This window comes from Trypanosoma equiperdum, assembly GCF_001457755.1.
Source record: "Trypanosoma equiperdum strain OVI genome assembly, contig: ctg_336, whole genome shotgun sequence".
Lineage (NCBI taxonomy): Eukaryota > Euglenozoa > Kinetoplastea > Trypanosomatida > Trypanosomatidae > Trypanosoma > Trypanosoma equiperdum.
Genome location: NW_027124239.1, coordinates 132 through 21357, shown reverse-complemented (window position 1 = coordinate 21357; position 21226 = coordinate 132). Strand labels below are relative to the sequence as shown.

General features: G+C 46.7%; 7 protein-coding genes across 7 annotated transcripts; all 7 read right to left on the bottom strand.

Annotated features, from left to right (window-relative positions):
• Window positions 1-981: 981 nt before the first annotated feature.
• TEOVI_000126300 (electron-transfer-flavoprotein, alpha polypeptide, putative) lies at window positions 982-1956 on the bottom strand (the record flags this gene model as incomplete). The annotated part of the gene is made up of 1 exon (XM_067224509.1): window positions 982-1956. The coding sequence occupies one exon, from the start codon at window positions 1954-1956 to the stop codon at window positions 982-984; it is 975 nt and encodes a 324-aa protein (XP_067080610.1).
• Window positions 1957-2759: 803 nt separating this feature from the next.
• TEOVI_000126200 (uncharacterized protein) lies at window positions 2760-3425 on the bottom strand (the record flags this gene model as incomplete). The annotated part of the gene is made up of 1 exon (XM_067224508.1): window positions 2760-3425. The coding sequence occupies one exon, from the start codon at window positions 3423-3425 to the stop codon at window positions 2760-2762; it is 666 nt and encodes a 221-aa protein (XP_067080609.1).
• A 1563-nt stretch (window positions 3426-4988) lies between these two features.
• On the bottom strand, window positions 4989-6878 carry TEOVI_000126100 (putative WD40 repeat protein; the record flags this gene model as incomplete). The annotated part of the gene is made up of 1 exon (XM_067224507.1): window positions 4989-6878. The coding sequence occupies one exon, from the start codon at window positions 6876-6878 to the stop codon at window positions 4989-4991; it is 1890 nt and encodes a 629-aa protein (XP_067080608.1).
• A 2200-nt stretch (window positions 6879-9078) lies between these two features.
• TEOVI_000126000 (ATP-grasp domain containing protein, putative) lies at window positions 9079-11256 on the bottom strand (the record flags this gene model as incomplete). Its single annotated transcript, XM_067224506.1, has 1 exon — window positions 9079-11256. The coding sequence occupies one exon, from the start codon at window positions 11254-11256 to the stop codon at window positions 9079-9081; it is 2178 nt and encodes a 725-aa protein (XP_067080607.1).
• Window positions 11257-12266: 1010 nt separating this feature from the next.
• On the bottom strand, window positions 12267-14099 carry TEOVI_000125900 (uncharacterized protein; the record flags this gene model as incomplete). Its single annotated transcript, XM_067224505.1, has 1 exon — window positions 12267-14099. One exon carries the CDS (start codon window positions 14097-14099, stop codon window positions 12267-12269), a length of 1833 nt encoding a protein of 610 aa, XP_067080606.1.
• Window positions 14100-15150: 1051 nt separating this feature from the next.
• On the bottom strand, window positions 15151-18075 carry TEOVI_000125800 (uncharacterized protein; the record flags this gene model as incomplete). Its single annotated transcript, XM_067224504.1, has 1 exon — window positions 15151-18075. The coding sequence occupies one exon, from the start codon at window positions 18073-18075 to the stop codon at window positions 15151-15153; it is 2925 nt and encodes a 974-aa protein (XP_067080605.1).
• Window positions 18076-19374: 1299 nt separating this feature from the next.
• Window positions 19375-20160, bottom strand: TEOVI_000125700 (uncharacterized protein; the record flags this gene model as incomplete). The annotated part of the gene is made up of 1 exon (XM_067224503.1): window positions 19375-20160. The coding sequence occupies one exon, from the start codon at window positions 20158-20160 to the stop codon at window positions 19375-19377; it is 786 nt and encodes a 261-aa protein (XP_067080604.1).
• Between the last annotated feature and the right edge of the window lie 1066 nt (window positions 20161-21226).

Genomic DNA, 21226 nt, shown 5'->3' with positions numbered 1-21226 from the left:
GTGGGAGAAACCCTTGCGGAAGTGGATGGAAGTAAGCAACCAAGGGGGCAAACTAAAAACAGAACCTAATGTTGTTAGTTTGAAAAGCGGATGAACCCCACTTCCCTCTACTTTAATAAGCCGTCGACGCCTCGTTAAATCAATAAAGGTAAAACATACGCACCCAACATCAAAAGAAGATGAATACGCCTTCAAGGACAGATAAGGAAACTGTGGTGGAAGCTGCACGATGAACAGAACAAGAAGAATGACATATAAGTTATCCTCATTTTTTTTTGTTTTTTAGATGGGAGCAATCAAATCAAGTGATTGTTCAACCGCATCTGTGAGAGTGGCACCTTAACGAAGAGAAAGGGAAACATAAGGTATGACGATAAAAGCAGCACAACCATTGGTTGGGCTGCATAATCACATTTCACAGCAGTTCATCCATTTGTTCATTCATTGCTTCTAAATGCTTTGTAACAGTTTCATTCTTTTTAAGGCAAATCGGCCATGCAAAAAATGAACCAGAAAAAAAAAAAATACGCGTGATAATAAAAAAAGAAAGGAATTCTGGAAATACGGAAAGAACCCGATTGCAATCGTTCTTCACCAATCAAATGCCACTGTATAGATTCATTCAGCCCCCACAGGCACAACTCGCTGGTTAACTGAGGTTAATGTTCGGTCCAGAACTGAAAGCGCATGCACCGCCACTTTTTTTTTTGCTTTCGAGATGCGCTGCACGTTTGTACCTGTACATCAAATAACCGACTTCCGCAAGTTCACAGTGCGTTTTTAGCCTTTATAGCGTTATTATGACTTTTTGTGACTCACTTCCTGCAAGAACTCTGCATTGAGCTTTCATGCGCAGACATATATATATGCGGATGCATCTTCTCAGCTTTCTTGTGAATATACCTCTCCTACCCACCAACCTTCATAAAGGAATTTCACCATCGCCAACAGATACATTTTTCAACATTCTTACCCGCATTTTCACTTCCTTGACTTCGTAACCAGTTCAGTAAGCTTTGGCACAGCGACAAAAAGATCCTCCACAAGCCCGTAGTCTGCCACTTGAAAGAAGGGTGCTTCAGCATCGTTGTTAATTACTGCAATAACTTTCGCATCCTTTAAACCAGCAACGTGTTGTATGGCACCCGACACACCGCAGCCAACGTAAAGGTTCGGCGCCACAGTTTTTCCCGTTTGCCCAATCTGGAGGTCATTGGAGCAATAACCGGCATCCACCGCCGCGCGAGTTGCACCAACGGCCGCATGGAGTGGCTTTGCTAAATCATGAAGAAGTTTAAAATTCTCGCCACTCTTCAAACCACGCCCCCCCGCGATAACCGTCGCCGCTGTTTGGATATCTGGCGCGTCATTATTTACTGAGGCATCCTCAAGCCACTTCGAAGTGCCAACCACCGGTGTCACTTCTACCTCCTGCTGCAATGCGTTACCTCCTTCAAGAGGTGCTCGCTCAAATGAGGTGCTGCGAATCGTAGCGAACTTCACCGGGTCAGTGGACCTTACCGTACTAACAACACCTCCAGCGTACATGTAACGGACGAAGGTGGACTCATCTTTCACTTCCGACACTTCACTAATGGGCATGACATCACACAGCGCCGCGGCACGAGGGATAATTCCCTTGCCGAAAGCTGAGGTAGCCGCGAGAACATGCGTGTAACCGCCAAGCTGTACGAGTGATGCCACAAGCGGTGCATATTCCTCAGGCAAACCATGCTCATAGTGGATACCTGAAGCAATGAACACTTGGGAAACGCCCTTCACCTTTGACAGTTGCGCTGCAGCGGTTGCGGGGGTTTCACCAGCGATAAGTGTGGTTACTTCACCAAGTTGCAAGCCCGCCGTTACCGCTGCGAGAGTACCTGGAAATATAGAGTTTTGATGGGTCTCCGCCAGCACCAGCACTTTGCCGAAGAATGCAGCGGTGTAACGAAACATCAGGGGAAAATGTTGATCTCCAAACACCTTTAAAACGACTCAGAGTGAAATTATACTAAGTTAGCTAACCCTTTGATAATGCCCGACAACCTGATTCCGTCGAGAAGTGGAGCGCAAATATCTCCAGGACAACCCGCCTTATGATCTTCCCTTTGTAGCACTCCTTAAACAGAACCAACCACAAATAAACTTGTAGCGATCAAGAGGAGGAGTTTGATTCAACATAGCATGTCCATAAACAATAGTGGCAGGGGGGAAATAATATCCCTAAGGACATGAAAGTGGAAGCAACCACCTGCAGAGCGTTAATAGGTCTTTGGCTTAATGGGGAACAAGTGCAAGCACAGCAAACAAAAGCATATGTAGTAACCAACAGGCTATACGAAGGGGTAATGAGAAGGGGATCCAAGCAAACGCGGTGCCGACATGCACTATTATTTAATTAGTTCTTTTCATCGTGATCGCTGTTTTTTTTTTTAAATCTTCCCTCAGGATGTCCACACCTGCTGGTGCACGTTAAAACAAGTCCCAATAACTAATTCCACAACTCTTTTCTTTTCAACCGCTCCCTTGTGTCACTTTTTTCTTTTAGTCTTTCCCCTCCTCTATCCTTCCCGTTACCGCCCGTAGTCACTGAATTTATGTCACTTCCACAGACACATTCATACGCGTGTTAGCGTATACTAACTCAAACATGCCCTTTTCATTCGATTTTCTTGCCGTTATTTCGGCTCCTCTTTCTTTCTTTTCCCTCTTTCCTTCCACTCACTTCGCTGTCGCTGTTGCTGTCGTTGTTGTTCATTTTATTCAGACAAACGATCTGAGTTTGTGTTGAGGAAAATAGTGCAAAATACTAGGGACAACACAGAAAACGCGAGACTGAATCCGAAAATCATTACAGCTGGCCCATACTCAAAGCCAAGTGACCTTAACGTCATTTTGTAGCAAAGTGGTGACGAAACAGTGTCTACGGAAGCCTTAACGGCGACTGCAGACGCAACAGTGCAAAGGGCAAGATTAAATAACATAAAGGTCTTGGGAACGAAAGCGTTGCCGAAGATCATTGTAGTGTTAAAAACAATCGCCAAGAAACATGGTATTGTAAACGCCAATGCCGAGATGTGAAATACCGTCACATTTGTGACAAACTTCTTGCACAACGTCGTTTCAATATCGTGCGTCAGGCATTCCTCATCTGTGCACACCCAAACATTCTGCCAGTCGATAAACACCTCATAATTGTCCTTCTCAAGTTTCCCTGCTGAGCTGTTGCTCCCTGCGAGCACGAGGCAAAGAGCCGCAACCAACAAAATCTCCAGTACGATATTTTGAATGCGGTACCGTTTGACTTTCACTGGGCCATATGGCGCACTGGTGTGCCGTTCAAAGGCTAAATCATCGTTGGGGTCCGTTGTGGTTGTTTGTCCCCGTTCCACTCGCTTGCTAGCAACCTCACAGTTTTGAAGCATACCAACTGCTAACTTGTGCCTGCTAATGATTTCAGAGATGAGACAAACGCTACCGAGTTGTTGTTTTTTTTTTTTGCCCTATTCCCTTTTTTCCTCTCTTCACCTTTTCTTTCCTATTTATTTTTTTCCACAAGGCGAAGTGGCGGGGGTACCACAGGTGCCATTGTATCAATGGTGAATAATGAAAGATGAAGGAACTAGCAGTTTTGTGATCCAGACACGAGGCATATACGGAACAGCGGCAGTACCGTGACGAAAGTGAAAGGTCGGAAACAAAGGAAAGGAGGTTGGGCACAGAAGTAAAAAAATCAACAAGAAATCAAACAGCAACAGGAAGAGGAATGGGACAAGAGATAGCCTTACAGAGCACTTGATGCCCACCATCTGCAGCTGCCTTGCTTTCGCTTCTCTTTCTTTTCTTTCCTGCCTTGTGTTTCTTTTTTTGTTGCGTTGCATGACGTCAGCAGGCGGCGCTTTATATATATATATATATATATATATATATTTCCTTCTCGTTCCTTTCTGGTAACACGCTTACGAGGGGGGGAGAAGTAACGGTATATATATATATTTATTTATGGTCTCATTCCACCAAAAAAGGGCGAATTCAAGGCACTACATCACCTAATTTTGTGTTTTCCTTTTTTCATTTTTTTTCATGCATTTTTTACCCCTTATCTGACGTGTACCTCTGCATTTCCCCCAGTGGCGCACAGTTTTCGGTTGCACCGTTATTAGGTCAGATTGCGGCGAGTACGGTTGTGTGTATGCAATGAGTAAACAAATAAAGCGGACGAGGTAGGGTCCGCAACGGCCACTTCTAAACTCAGATCATAATGGCGCAAGTCGCTTCCCAACAGCGGAACCAATTTGTAAAAGTTCCCTCCGCCTCTCCTGGCCCTTAGAAGGAAATATATATATATATATATGTATGCTTAAAAAGAAACGAAAACCTCTGCTGCTGGTGGCCTCCTCTTCTCATTGGAATACTACGAGTTTTTCACTGGGGAAGAGTGGATATGAAGGGTTCTGTCTGTGTCTTCCAGAGAAACTAATGTATAGTTTTTTTTGCTTACGTTGTCTCCCCTTGTTCTCTTTCCGCTTCTATTACTACACAATGCTATCACTGTTTTCATTTCCCGTCCCCTCACATCCTCCCTCAGCTAAACAATAACCAAATATTATTCCCCCCTTTGACTCGCAAGCCTCTATCGTTTCCACTCAACATACTCCACCACTCCTCTCCTTTCCCAGCCCTAGTTCCATCCATAGACAGTCACATCTAGAAAAATTATTTTAAAAACGAACAAACAAAAGACACATACATACGTACATCTTTGTGCGTACAATCCCTCCACTTCTTCGTATCATCAGGGCACCTCGTTACATACATGCAGCGCGCACTGTTTTAAGAGAATCAAAACATCCACTGCGTCGCTGTGGTCAGGAGGCTGTATCTGTACGAGTACGAAAAAGATAACAAACACACATACACACACACATACATATATTTATAATATAGAGCGTCAAAGGGGAGGAGTGCACGCACATAGATAAATAGGATTACAGCGTCTTAAACTCCAAGTCACAGACAGACCAAATCATAATAGCGCCTTCGTCACCAACGGACACAATTTTCTTGCCGTCGGGGGAAACACGTACTTTCGTGATATTGCAGCTGTGTGCCAAACCGACAGCGGCGCATGAGCCCTCGTCGTACCCCCAAACCTTTACAATACGGTCAGCGCCACCCGAAACGAAAAAGCGGCCATCGGTGGACAAAGAAAGACTATTCACTTCAGCTGTCTTACTTCCGGGAACCTCGCGAATGGCTCCACAGTCCACGGAATCCCACCAGGTGATATTTTTGTTTGTCCCTGTAGTGAGCAACTGGCTTTCGTCTACGTAGTACGCTACCGCACGGAACCTTGTTTGCGAATAAATCACATCCCGACGGACGTGACGCACCAGATCCCACACGATGCAGCTACCGTCATCGCTGGCGCTGACACACTGCGTGTTATCGCGTGTAATGGCAATGGCATTCACGATTCCCTTGTGCTCGCTCAAAGAGGCCTCAAGTGTGCAGTGAGTTTCCCGCACCTGCCATACACGAACAAGCCCGTCAGCACCACCAGATATGATGCGTTCGGAGCTGTTGTCCGTGCACACAGCAGTAACGCCAGTAACCCCGTTGGCGGACTTCAGTCCCTCTTTTTTGTGGGCGTCATTAACAGCAAATATCAGTTTTCCACTTTGTGGGCCAAAAGCGCGAAGTTTCCCATCGTCCCAGCCAGAAACTATCATGGAACCATCCTTAGAGAACTGAATGCAGTTGCAAGTTAACCCTGCTATCTCAATGCGCAGAAGCTCTGCCGACGATGCCGCGTTCCACACTCTAATATCGGGTCCGCAGCACGTTGCGAAGAGCGCGCTAAGCCCCTCAGGGAAAACCACATCATTTATCGTGTCGCTGTGGCACGTAAGACGCAACTCTGCACGGAAGTTCCCCCCCTCAACAAGGTACACATTACTGCTCATCGTTCCAACAAGAAACCCATGAGGAACCGTGCAAATTCCCGTAACAGAGCCTTGCACTGTTACCGTCTTAAGAATTGTCAGGTTAATCTTCGAAAGTAATGCCACTTCACCGGAACCACTTCCCACAAGCACATCACCTGAGGGATCAAGCACCATTGAAGTTATGCCACCAGACAACATCTGCTGCGGGCCGCTCATTTTGTATGCAAGAGCATCACGTTCCAGCAGCACACACATCACGTACCCAGTTGTTGTGCCGCAGTACGCGTAGCGGTCGGTCGCCTCCACAACAACGGAGGTGATGCAGCGACGGGTGTTCCCCACATTCACGTCTTCTGCGGTCATTTTGCGATCCTTACCGTCAATAGTCCACACACGGAGTGACCCTATCCCTGCTGTGATAAGCTTATCACTGCTATTGTTGTAGAAAACAACGGTCTTGGATTCGGTATGGTGCGCAGGTGCACCGCAGAGTGGACGACCCGTGGCCACGTCCCAAACGACGACAGCCTTGTCGTCTATTCCACCGATAGAAGCCAGGTACCGCTCGTCTGAAGAGAATGCGAGCGCCTGTACCTTCACTTTGTGGAGAAGCATGCGATGAATCATGCGGCGCTGTTCGAAATCGAAAATGCAAACGTCCGCCTGAAATCCTGGGTGAGCCATCTGCCCTGACGCAATGTAACGGCCGCTTGCGCTCACGGCCAGGTAGCTGATTTTGTCATTGTGGCCGTAAAGGAAGTCAGAGGAAGACCGGTCACTTATTTTCTGAATGACAATGCACGCTCCCAAAGCGTATATCAGATGTTCTCCATTGGGGTGCGCAAGGATACTGTTGGGAATGCGGCCGCTGTAGCCAATGACACCATCAAGGGTCAACCGCGGGGTTGTTTCGTACTCCTTCGCTGCCATATCAACACAACGGGAGGGTGGCAGTTGGACTCTGTAAAGCAATAAATATGCGTCAATGCACTGCTCGCTTTTCTTTTTAGTCCCCGCCCCCTTTTTTTTTTGACGAGATGCTACTTTCAATTTATAGCACTCTCTATTTTATACTTTTTCTTAACCTTTGAATCGATTTTTTCCTTTGTTTGCAACTTGGACACTCTTTTCAACCGCGTGGGAAAACAGAAAGGACGAGGGGAGAAGGAACCGAATGGGTTTGCGAAAGACATCACTAAACCTTAATGGAAAATAAAACAACAGTAGAGCGCAAAACCTGCATCCTTATTGCCAGCACTGCTGCTTCAAATCATTTAGCAATATAATCACCTCATACGACAACAACGCCATAGAATCTTTCCAACAACAACGGTGCCTCCATCGCCACCGCCTCTCATCTACGAAGACTAGCGACGTACAAGTACTGTTCACACACATGAAAGCATTTCAAATACAGTAACCGCAAGCACAAGAGCACGGACACAAATCGACTTCTCCATCGCCTTCATTAATGTTCCAACAACCACAACAAAGAGGCACAAGAGCCCATGCGTGACCGCACTAACATACAAATGCAGACGCATATATATGCATTTATCCATCCGTGTTGATTTCTACTATCCGATCATTTGGGGTTGCGACGCTCCTATAACTAAAACCGGACAGTAATAAGAGAAGTGAGAGTGTAGATAATGAAACAGTTGGTGCATAGAGAGAAAAAGAGAGGAAAGCTGTGCAGGGCAAATAACAGAAGAAATATAAATGACAAGCAATACAACGCACCGCTCCATCCTCTCCTCTTGTTACTACACACAGCAATGATAGGCCAGCAGTAGGAACTGTGAACAGCAAAAAAAAACGTAGCTGTTTAAATCATAGCGATCCCATCACTTTCTTCAACATTCTCCTCCTTCTTCTTCTTTCCTTCCCTCTCTTTCTTTGTTTTTTTTTCGATTCCATGAGGAAAAAGAAGGAAAGTGAAGAAAATAGACACGACAACGACGAAAGAAAACATGAGAACAAAAGAGTGGGTGAGAAGAAAAATTTGTGACTTTCTTCCCTTTTGTAGAGCGTAGCGGGTGCTGAAAATAACTGGTGATCAGAGAGTCAAATATGATTACAAGCGTGACGGGACAGATACAAGTGCCCAAGGGGTCTGGGTAAGAAAATATATTAACCACTTTCCCTTCGGTACACCTATCCCAATGACTTTTCCTCTCCTTTTTGTTTAATTTCCCCGTTTTTTTCCCTCCTTCACCGCGTGGCACGTGGCGTCACTTCAACTCATTATTTTCAACTACAGGGGTGGACGCCCTCCTCAGCAACAAACAATGATTGAATACAAAAAAAGCAGTAAAACGGGATATGCAGCGATAAGACAACGGGGTATGGTGTTGTTGGCGTAGGTATTCAGAGGAATAAAAACAATAACAAAAATGGGGAATTGCTGAAAGAAAGAAAGAAAGAAGGAACGCGAAAAAAAAAACTAAAACAAAAAACAAGACAACACCGTGCCACGCTTTGGCCCGGAGTGAAGCAAGCACAAAAGGTCAGGAGGTAAGTGATCGGAAGCAAAAAACAAATAAACACAAACACACGCACAAAAAAAAAGGAACAAAAAAAGTTGCGCCCAAGCGCTGCAGACACCAATAAAAAACTCACGCAGTAGCAGGAGTGAAAAAAGAAGCGGAAAGTTAAGAAGTGAATTGAATAAAAGAAAATAGGAAATGTTCACTGCCAATTCAGCTCTCAACCTCTTTCTCTCTTTCTCCACCCCCAAATTCCTTTTTCGCTCTACATTCCTTAAGCGGCACACGACAAAACCGGCATTAATGCTTTGCAGTGATATGCATTGGTAAAAAAAACGCATACACACATATATCATCTTAATAATCACACAGATACACACGCGAGAGTGACACACCCCAATTGTGTTCGATTGGTAAGCGTTTTTTAGCACTGTTCTTCCACTTTAATTCGTTTTCCTACTCCCTCTTTTTCCTTATTTGGCTCGTTCGTTCTTGATTCACGCTTTCGTGTTTGTCGTCTCCATACGCAACAAACATAAACACATTCGACAAACGGACACGCCACTGGCACTGCCATCAGCAGCAACAACAGCAAAAATTTGTACAGAAGAAAACAAAAAGTATGAAACAACGTATGAAAATTACACACCACAGATGAGTTGAGTAGCATCCAAGCGTCTCAGTTTCTCGCCGTACTCCATGGGAATAAAGAGAGGAGGCTCCATCGTTTCGAAATAGTCGAAAACCCTCAACCGCGCCCTTTCATAGCTTTGAATAAGTGAAGAAGCCGCTACACATAACTCCATACGGGCATTCGAAGCTGCCGGAGCGCTGGCCAATAATGGCGTATGCACTTGGGTAGAAGACAGGGGGACATAAACACTGTTCAGTATTCCCACGGCAGCATCAATCATATCTTTCCATTCGCGCATGTCTTTGTTCTCTACACGTCGGATATAGGCGGTGTCACGCCGGATGTCATCATCGGTGCCCTCCATAACAATAGCTCCGGGTGAAGTGAGGAGGTCGAACGTTTTGCACACCGCTAATAACATACCAGGCTTAAGGTCTTCCAGTGTCGAGTTTCGCGTAAGATTCTTGTACGTCGGCAGGGCCTGAATGGCGCGGAAGCCCGGAATACATAAGTAGGAGGATTCAGCTGCGCGTACAAACACTACATGGAGAGTGACATCTACTTTTAGCGAATTGTATAACTGAGGGGCGGGAGGCCACGGTAGAGCATCTCGACTGTCACCCCCACAGTGCTCACCACTGACATCAAGACGGGAAAACTCATCCTCAGGTATGGAGGAAGCGCATAAAAGTAAGTACATCATGAGTTTATACTGATCATACCCAACAAAACTGGTTGCCCGTGGGACATCACCCAACATGCGTGCATTAAGCTCAATCAACACAGGCATTCCTTTGGTGGAGCTACCGGGGCGATTATCCACGCGGACCTCACAATGCGAGCACCCCTGTTGCAACCCGAGAGCATCAAGACACTTTAACGTGTAAGCTACCACACGTCTTTCCTCACTGCTCGCGGGTAACTTCGACAACTCATGCACAAATTCTATGCGATCATACATCAATACGGTGGTGGTGTGTGGCACCGGCTCCCTCCCGCGGCCGCTCGTTAGGTACGACTGCATTAGCTTCTTTTCCACAGATGGCCTCAGACGGGTACTTTTCACCGGGTATGGATACTTCCAGCTCTTCCATACATCCGACACGACATGTATTCCCATGTAGCTTACAACATTGACGACGTATTCAGGGCCCTCGATGTACTCCTGCAGCAACATATGGGAGGCGTCCGTTTGCTGAGTCGTTTGAACTTCGGAAGAAACTGCAAACGCGATGTCAACATCATTTTCGTCATAGCATAGGGTGACGAATTCGGATCCTGCACCACTGACAGGTTTCACTATAACAGGAAACATTATCCGTTCCCTCCTCATCTGCCGTTTCATTTCCCCCACATCACGTCCAGAGAACCCTTTGATATACAGCAAACCGTGCTCCTTCAATGTGTTTTGCATACTGCTCTTGTCTTGCCTTTTTGACACCGACGTTGCAGGGTCATTTCCCAGTAAAATGCGCGTCCTACGTGCGGTAGACAACGCAGCATCAGCGCAACACGGAACCTGAGCGTGCGCACGCGCATATGTCTCTGATATTGACCTAGGCACCCTACAGCACCGACCGGAACCTCCATACGGATAGGCGAGGCGGCGGGTGTCGGGGTCACCAAAGTGCCTTCGATGAAGGTAGTCCACAAGTGGTACTACTCCATCAACCGCGGTAACAAACGCAACAATGTCTGAGAATCCCTCTGTAACGACCTTCCTCTGATAGAAGTCTTCATAAGCAGCCGGCCCGTCTAACACATCAGCAGCATCTGTGTCAACGAAATGTACCTCAATCCCAGGCCCGGAGTTGATTTTTTCTGCTACCTCAGCCCATGTCAGTAAGGGATATCCCTTTGAGCGTCCGTTTAGGTTTGCTTTGCTGAAACAAGGGAGCTGCGAGCTGTCAATGGGCAGTAACGACTTGGCAAGATCCTGCATATGCTCACGCTGAAGCAAATATACCTCAACAGCTACCAGACAAGGCCGTTCTTTACGCCTCAGATCAGCTACACATGCATCTACATTCGGCCAGTGCCGGCGAACTGTGCACTGAGCAGACTCCCACGAACAACCGAAGTTGTCCACGAGATAATTTATTAGCCGGGCATACTCTTCGTTATCGACGGTTGGAGAGGTCTGAAGAAGTTTGTCGCAGTGGCTGCACTGCTCCTCCTTCGGCATACACCCTTACCTGAAACGCGGTAAGAGCCGTATGGTGTCAGTTGATGATAAATAAATAAACAAATATATGTATACAATACCTATGCTTGTAGCCGGTCTTTCTTAATTAACAGATGAATACTGATCTACCTTAATTTCTCCCCCTATTGGCCCAGAGGGTCAAACCAAATGTGAAGCACGGCGTGAAACACACCTCCCTAATTTAAAACTACCCACCATGCAGACAAATTAACCAACAGATAAAAAAGTAGAGAAAAGGTACTCTGAGAGCAGCGCCACATGATCGACACGTGTGCGTAAGCTTCCCTCCCCAGACACAAACACACACACCTCGCTTAAGGAAGCCACCCTCACAAAACCGAGTCTGTGCCCCCTCCGCAGCAGGCCCGTAAGATTCTTTACTAGCATATAGTTTGTACTTCCACCTATACGACATACAAATTACAAATAGTGTTAGGACAAGATAATTACAAGCATATAGCGGGGAGACGGATGACGAAAGAAGGTAATAGTACAAGAGGAAAAGATAAAAGAAAAAGTTATGGGAGTGTGCTGCTTCGCCCTTCCTCTTCCTCTTCATCATCCGTCGTCCCATTACTATCGCATACCAATAATAATCCCACATTCACCTCCTCGGATCCGTCCCAACTGAACTCCGAAACAAAGCTCGCCTTCAAAAATGCCAGCTAACGTAACACTGGAAAAGAGGAACAAAAAAGTTACAAAGAGGGGAGTAAGGAACACAACAGAAGGTGTTTTTAATCAATGTCTGGCACCCACTCTGAGTCGTAACGTTCCACGGCCGTCCCTAACTCCCCTGAATTTTTTTAATGGATTAATACACCAAGGTGGAAGGTAAAGAAGAAAGTAAATGAAGGTAAAGCGCCACCTGCTACCTGGTGTGTATACTTGTTCCGCTTCTCCCACCCCCCGCCCATCAGTCCAAAAAGCAAATACAAGTTTGCACGAGGAAATTGGCGCGGAACAATCCCTTTCCATGTTCCCTCCACTTAAATTGAAAAGGCAACAGCTTCCTCAATGTAAGGCTCAACAGCTCTCACTTCTTCACAGCGGCGAGTGGCCGTCGGACCACCGTTAACTCTGTGTGAGTCACCACCGGACTTGTCATCCTCATCATCGCCTTCGATAACTTCATCTTCAAAGTAAAGCAGCTCCTTGTCGTCCTCCTCATCTGTGGGAGTCGAACCGTTCCTTTCAAGAGTCGGTGTTGCCCTGTTCGTGCCGTTCACTGTGGAACAAGCTCTGGATGATGACTGCATTGAGAATATTGAATCAGAAACCTTAGATTCGGAAGCCGAAACGGTGCCGTCGCGCTCTACACTCGATGCAGATTGACGGTGAAGGGGGAAAACAGAAGAAAATGAGTCCGTTTCCTCGTACTGTGCGCGCTCATCAGCACTCATCCCCATCCAAACCTTGCGCATGCGTTCAAAGAACGCACGGTTTCCACATGCCTTGCCCGTCATCATCAAGCCGTGGACATAACACTGTTTCCAGTAAAAACGACGGAACGCAACACCGGAATGGTTGGATGCGGATATGGGTGCATAGAAGCAAAAACTAAGTGCGGCCTTCTGCAAGTCTGACAAAAATGACCAGCGTAACATCGCCTCCTCTCGAGTAAGGCCATAGTCACGGCAGGCGTAACGAATAAACAGGTGAGCACCTCCAACCGGGTGCATCTCCATTGTTCGCTCAAAGCAGTAAAATTTGACTTGTTCTTCTTTCGGGATCATGTGCCAACTGGGAGACTCGTCTCTTGAACGCCGCAGCGTGGCATCCACGGATCCATTTTTTTTGATCACATATTTGTAGTGCTCGTGACGATAATATGTGAGGGCGGGACTTGTCATCGCCCGCACTTCCTTGAGCGCTGCCACGCCACTCAAAACCTTTGCGGCAAAAACTCGCTCTTGCTCATACTCACGACGCAACTGGTCTTCATTATCCTCGGCCTCTTTTAAGCACTTTTGCTTCGCTTGGTTCGTTAGCTTCTTGAACGCCCGGTCAATGTGTGGCCGCTGGAATTTCGCAAGTTCTCCGATAACGTCCCGCTGCTCCTTAACCTCACTGCGCTCCACGAGCTCCTCGTTGCGAATCGGACCCTGACGCAGCGCCCACTCGTACATAGGGGGACAGACGCTAAAATCATTTCTCTTGAGCACCATGAAAGCCTGAAACAACCTAAACGACCCACCAACCTTAGCAGTAAAAAATTGACGCAAGTGTTTCTCCACATTGGCGTGGTAGTACAAGTTGATACTTATCCTTCCTGTCTTTTTGTTGGTGTACCGATCCCATTCCTCCTTTGTGGGTGGCTCCACACCGACGCTCTCAATCAATTCCACCAGATGGTCCCGGTTCTCGGGTTTCAGTATCTCGTTCTCCACCATCAGCACTATCCGGCGCGCTACAATTCCTGGTGCCTTCCTCGCTCCGTGAAAGCCGGTACTCACTAAAGAATTCACCTTATTTTTGAAAAAGACGTACTGCTTCACATTGTCCGGTAAGTATCGGATGTGTTTTTCAACATTCGTTCCGATCGCCTGACGGTACTGGATGCGACGGTGGAAGAAAACGTCGTCGCGTATGCGGACTTCCCGACGGCTGCGTGGTTCCTTGTTGGTTTTCATGAGACGCTCACTGTTAAGGAAATTGTATTTCTTGCGATTTATTTTAACTTTGCCACGGTCTGTCCCAGGTGAAGGGTACGACGCCACCGAGCGTGTGGAAATGCAGAGCGCCGGAACGATGGCTTGAAGGTTGTTGGGACAGTGGAGGAGGCCTGAGGCCTTGCCAATAAACGACAGAGGCCTTCTCATTAATGATACTGCTCTAACTTTCTTTTCTTTTCCACCCCTTCTAGCTCGTACTTATGTATTCCCCCTTACCTCTCTGCTCTCTCCCTCTCGTCTGCTTACAAATACAAATAAATAAATATGTGATTAAACTTCGCGATCACACCCTTTTCTCCCCCCGGGGTTAAAAGTTAAAATACTCGAGGCGTTTGAAATTCCCCGCTTCCCTTCCAAACGCACTGATTTGTAAAAAAAAAAAAAGGAAGCACGAAACTTGGGTACAGGTGGCAACGTGCGTGCTTGCAAAACGCAACTGAGTATCCACTACTGGTTAGGGACACAGAGTACCACTGCACGTAAAAAAAAAAAATAATAAGCGGAGGAGAAAAACAGAGTAACCCCTTATTGTTCCCCCAGTTTTCACCTTTCCAGTTGTGTTTTAAGTCAGTTTACCTCCGTTTCCCTCTGTTTCCCCCCTCACTGCTACTTCTCTCTCCGCTCAAAAGCCGAGGGATGAGACTGATACCCAGGGGCAGCACCAGTATTATCTTCTGCTTCACAAAGAAACGCACCACAACACCGCCCAAAATGGAGGAGGTATTTGAAAAAAAGAGCAAATGGAGAAATTAATGTCGAACGTGTGGCAAGACACAGAGACCGTAAGAACAAGACCATTGGTGACACATTTATCTGCCTCAATCACGCCAGAGCGCGAAAACACAATAAATACAGTTTGAATCTAAGACCAGAAGTGCGCGGTGGTTTTCATCACGATACCTGCAGCAACTGTGAAAAATCATACCCGAAGTTAGATGCAGAAAAACGACCACGAAAACCGGCAGCTCCGCTCATTAGCGAATACGAAACGAAAATGCTCATACAAAGATACAGGTCCCTCTTGTTAGCGAATGCAACGCTGCAGGATGCACCTACACGCCGCCCCTACAAGGACACTACAACGAAATGAACAACAGTGATAATAATAAATGATAAGACTGTGCAATCCTCAGCCATACTGCAACACACAATGCAGTAAGAAAAGTTAATGGAAACATTCACCATCAGATGCAACACATTACACTTCCACTTGGGCCCCAACGATGCCTCCTGACTTTTTTGGACGGCCACGCCGCTTTGGCTCCGTATCCACGGGCACGACATCTCCGTTAGCCTCATCGTTCGTGTCACTTCGAATTTTCTCACGTGACGACTCGCTCTCCGCGGTAGCGTACCGCCTTCCCTTCAACACATTATGACTGTCCTTCTTTTCTCTTTTGGGGTGGGTCCGCCGTATCGCCACCTTTTTGGTGGATTCGACTTCCTCATTAGTTTCGGCATCGGGGATGAGCTGAGTGCCTTCGCCTGAAGCTTTACTGTCGGGAGTCGGATACCACACCTCCTCGTAAGTTTTAGGTGTGCTCTTCGTCCCCTTTGGGCCCTTCTTCCGCTTAGACACTTCATTCGTCGTTACGGATTGTCTCTTGGAAATTCCATCCACACTTCCACGGTGATGTTTCCCCTTCGCGCTCTGTTTTTTCTTCGATCCCCTTGGACGCCCCCGCCGCATGGGTTCCCCACCCGTCAACCTCGGTTCCTCGGGTTTGCCCTCATCTGCGCTTCTCTGCACATCTTCGGTGCGCAACTTATCGGAACTCCGTTGATGGTGGTGCTTCTCCTTAGTTTTTGATGTTTTTTTCGCTCCCTTGGAGTGTTCCCGCTGCCGTGACACATTTTTCAACACCGCCGGTTCCTCACTGGGTGTATCACCCGCGGCACACTCAGCGCTCTCGTGTGAAGATTCGCCATCAGATGTGATGTGCCGCACCTCTTCATGAGGTGTTGAAGAGCCCCTGTTTTTTCTATGGCGAGTTCGCCGCTTATGTGCTTCGCGAGAGGACTCAGTTCTTGCTCCAGATGCGTCGCCAGTAGCTTCATTCGAGGTTCTTGGACGCGTGCCGGTCATAGCGAGTGGTTCAGTTGTGTCTGGAGTGGAGTAACTTGTGGACTGGAAGTAAACGCTGTCACCAAACGGAAACCGAAGCGAACTCTGCTGCAATTCATTGAGCCACTCAAATCGCGGCCATGTGCAGCTTGTACCAACGGCTGAGGAATTACACGAATCTTTCTGGTTGCTGTCCAAAACCTCCGCAGCAACACGGGAGTCGCAACTAGAGCTAAATAAAGGATACATCTCACAGTACCACCGGTACAACTCCTCCGGCGTTGCAGCTGACTTCGGCAAGCAGAACCTGCGTGGCATCCGCGGTGCGTGGAGTTGGCCAAAGCAACTGTACGAAAGTTGGTCCTGCAGCGGCAATTCCTCAAAGGGCCGCGGCGGTGCCACCAAGAAGGAATTTCGCTGTGGGGACGCCAAGCACCACGAAGACAAGCACAGTAATTCATTGTGTAGACTGCTGAGCCGCTGATACGTTACAGGTGGTGGCGTTATTGCTCTCACCTCGTCACGGGCAAAAAACAGCATCAGCAGCGCCCTTCGTGTCATAATGTCAACATACACCTCTGCCTGCAGAGCCCCAAACCCACCACACACCGTACGATAAACATCCACAATTTCATCAATTCTCATGTTCTGGAACAAATGCCAAAGTTGTGTAAGGTGGATATCCTCCAACTCTCCATTCATTGGGTTTATTACGTTTCTTTCCTCCCCCCTCCACCAACCTCCAGTGGCGGCCCTCCCCTTCTCCTGTTCCAATTCTTCTGTGGAAATCTCGCTACCACATGAATTGTGACATCCAGTTAACACCTCGCTAGGTTCAATCATGTTTATATAGAATGTATCCGTAAGATACCTCTGGTGGCGGGCATTGCAGTTCGTTCTCCTTTTACAGTCTGCGGGAAATCCTTCTTCTGATAGGTGCGTCGGATCTTTAGCCTTCCAGCCCTCTGGCCAGTTGAGCGATACGCCATCAACAACATTTTCTGTGAGTTCATTTTCACCCATTACACCCGCCATCACACTTTCCCTCGTGTCCTCCTGAAACTCTGTCTCGGTGAGTGTGATAATCATATCATGGCTACTAAATAGTGGACGTTTTGTGGATGGGGCAACCCGCATATTCCTATAAAAAGCGACGAACATGTGCCACAGTTCTCTTGGGTCACCAGATGAGTTACTTCCATAGTGAAGAAACTCCCAAAGAACGCCCTGCAGACCGTAGCTGTAAAAACAACTACTGTCGGAGATTCTGCGAAGAGAGTTCCAAATTATGGCAGCGTCAAAGGCAACAACACCGGTGTGACAACACTCAACGACAGCCCTACTGCAACGGGAATGTACCCGGTTGAGCGTCAAGTTGTGATGCGTAACGGGATGTTTCTCCCCGTTACGAAAACCCACGTCAAGGAGATCCTTACTCTCCTGCACCTCTGCGCCCCTTTTGAGAACGAGTTGCAATAGTTCGATCAACTCATCATGCCACATGGCCCTGTTGGAGACAAAACGCTCCAGCATGTTACGAAGAATCCTGTGCTCACCAATTATATTGCGGTACTGTGGTGCTGTTTCACCCTCCTCCTGCACCTTTGATACCCAACCACTATCACGGAACAATTTCCTCACACACCATTCGTCCAGTAACTCCACATTCCGCAGCCGTTCCTCGACGTCCAAGCACGTCACTGCACCCGTGTTGTGATCCTTCAACGAAAACAACATTCGCTTTAGGTCCATCGACTCCCCAGACATCTCCTCTACTTGTGTTTGTGTGGAGGACGTCCCGTGCAAATCACACGTCATTCGAACGCTCTTCGAAGAAACGGTAGCGCCAACAGCACTGGAATGGACATCGCTGCAGCTGTCAGTTGTTTCTCCCGAATGCTGCGACAGGGTGCACATGCACGCACGCAATGGGTTTTGCAGGGCACTGGAAGCTATCCCGCATCCACTGAAACCAGCAAGGGCTGTGCGGTGGTGACGGTGATGGCACCGCATTAAAAGGCGCGACAGCGGGTTGAGCCGCAGAAAAGAGTGCCACATGGAAGTGTCGTACCCGTTCTGTCAAACTCTGCCCTAGACTTGTTTTGTAATTTTTTTTATTTTGATTTAAATATGAGAGTTATTCACGGCCATAAGGAGGGAGAAAAAATGCGAAGTGTATCACAAATAAAGAACTAGAAAGACGAGGTAGAAAACACACAAGATAGAGTGCCGTCAGGTGTACCATATTTCTTTTGTCCATTGTGGTCTTCATCCGTTTTCTCGCATCTCCCTCTTTTCTTCATAAGTTTCCTCGTTGTCTTACGATTCAATAGGAACGAAACCACATCGCACGCGAGGGGAGCCGAAGGGCTGTGACAACGGTAACGGCAACAGCAGAGAAACCTTCAACGACAGCAAAAAAAAAAGTGTTACCACAACTGTACCACCAACCCCTAACTCATCAGATAGTGACAAGGAAAAAAAGGAAAACACAGTACATATGCACTACATATATATATAACGGATGTCCGCATACATATGTATATAATTACTATTGGTACTATAATTATAATGAGAAAAAAGGTGTAAAAAATCATTTATGAGCGACACAACTCAAAAAGGATACCCCGTTAGTGGTAGAGAGAGGGGAAGAAATGTGGCGAATGGGCGCGCCAGATGAAAGCGAGAACTTGTTCTCTCTACGGTAAAGGACCACACACACACACACATACACGTATATGTATATGTATATATAAGTAGACAAGAAAAAGAAAACAGAAAGACAACGTACGCGAAGTGAGTCGCAAAACCTTCCCTCTATGCTGGGTAAGTTGACAGAAACAAAGAAAAGAAAAAGAAACATGTAGGCTTAGTCTGGCGATAAAATAGCGGTGAAGCATCTATGGCGCGGTCGAACAACAGGTCTCTAGTGAAGATTGTATTTTTCTAGGCTTTTTTCGGTAGATCCAAACCCACATGAGCACGTGCCACACAAATATATTAGTGTTACTGCATGTGCACAAGAAAAGCACGGCATATTTCTATATTTTTATGCGCAGCATAGGTGGTCCCCGATGTTACCACCCACATGAAGTGCTCGTCAGCCTTTACATGTTGCTGCTTCTTAGCTTCACCATGTCCGCTTTTTGACCTTGGTTCTCTTTGCGAGTAGGCTCCGATAGCAGGAATGTTGTATCATCATATCTAAAACAATAGTCGTTCACATGAGCAAATTGCTACTGCTCCTCCTCTTACCGCACGTCTGTTCCCATGAGCCCCGTTTTGTGGCTATATACATGCGCTACTCTGCCATATCCTTACTCTATTTTGCTTCATTTCCCTAACCTTTCCTACTCATTAGCCTCTATAAGAGCCCCGCCCCCTCCTCACATTATGTTGCCTTCCTTCCCCCATTCCAGCGAAACCAGGGATTCCACCACTTTCTTGACGGTTGGAGTGAGTTGCACGACCCGCGGGTGGAAGGTTTTGCTGCGGCAATGGTCTCGGTTGTTGCTGCCGAATCTTGAAGGGCTGGGGCTCTTCGTTGAAGCGGTTCTGCATTGGGTTTTCGTGTCCCGTGCCGGAGTTCAAATTCCCATTCTTGCTATTGGGGTTGAACACGCGCACACCACGCCGTTTGCCCGGTGAATCGCTCTCGCTGAAGCAAAGGAAGCGACTTTGAGTGTTGCCTTCGAATTTCTCACGCACTTCTTTGTCGCGCTGCGCCGCAGAATCGACAGGTCGTAGACGCTGCAATTCAGCACAATCTCGCTCCCTCACCTCACGAGGATGGTTCAAAGTTGGTGCATCGGTGTTCCACGAAAAAATATTCAGCCCACCTCGCGCAAGGCGGTCCTTTGACAGGCGCCGGGTATCCACCGCTTGTGTTTGGGCTTGCGGCTGCGAAGGTAAATCATAACCTCCACCGTTCATATCGACGTGTTCGTATGCATCATGACCCCCGTAACCTGGTGGAGGCCCGTCCATGTACGACTGGGGGACATCTCGGAGTAAATCCTCCTGACCGGCGTATGGGGACTCAAGGAAGGTCGGGTGCTTATCGTATGCATCTACATGCTGAGCCCGGCCCAATTCATCAGTGCGACCCCTCAGGTCACTTTCATAGTCGTAGTTGGCAAGCATCTTGGTAATATAATATTTATATATATATTATATTCTCTGCTCCAAAATAATATCGCCTTCTGTCTTTATTATTCCTCACTGCTACTTGCTTCTCTTGTTTGCTCCTACCTGAGCTTTATTATGTCAAGGCGAGATTCAAAGTAACTCTCTTCTAATAACCGATCGATGCGCGGCGATTCCTACCTTATGTGAACAGTAAAGCTGAGTTATTTTTCTTTCAAGAGCTTTCCACTGTTTCTATCGCTTACCTCTTAGTCACAATTCTTCAGGATGTTCTATTATATCAGTGGCATTATAATGCAAGTGAAAAGCACACGATCAGAGACGCGAACACGTACGCACGTACAAAGAGCATAAAGTAAATGACATTGTCAAGTGATTATTCAACTCACTCATCCGCCTTCACCACAATAATAAATTAATAATGGCGCCCACCACCCACAACTGGGACAGCCACTAAGAAACACAAAGCAAGGGAAACCACATAAACTCACTTCCACAATACAAAACACGAGCACGTGCAACCCCGCCAACACGCTCACAGACAATTAGCCTATAAAACGAGAAGGGGGAAAATTGCAGAAAAACAAACCAGAAGAAACAACCACAAATAAAAAGAAAAACAGTAGATAGCACCAGATAAAAGTAATCCTAAAAAATATATACATACACATACATACTTTAAGACATGAAAATACTAAAGTAATACAAAAGTAAAAGCAAAAGTGCAAAAGCGTTTCAAAACCGATAAAAGTAAGATTAAAAACAATAATACATATAAAATTATTGATAACACAAAAATAAGAACAAAACCCGGTCAAATTCAAAAAAAGCAAGAGCAACAAATTAATAAAAGGAGAAAGCTTCCCAGCCATTAAAAATATATATCAGAAAATCAGGTAAATATTAAAGGTCAACAACAATTAACAAGACTCTCAATTAAATCCCGTTCACACAACAAGAAATTTCATTGCAAACATAAAATTCCTGCGCCTTCTTTACCACAGTTGGTGATGTCACAACCCATACAGGGCCCTTACCACGGAGGCCAGATATTAGAGCCACA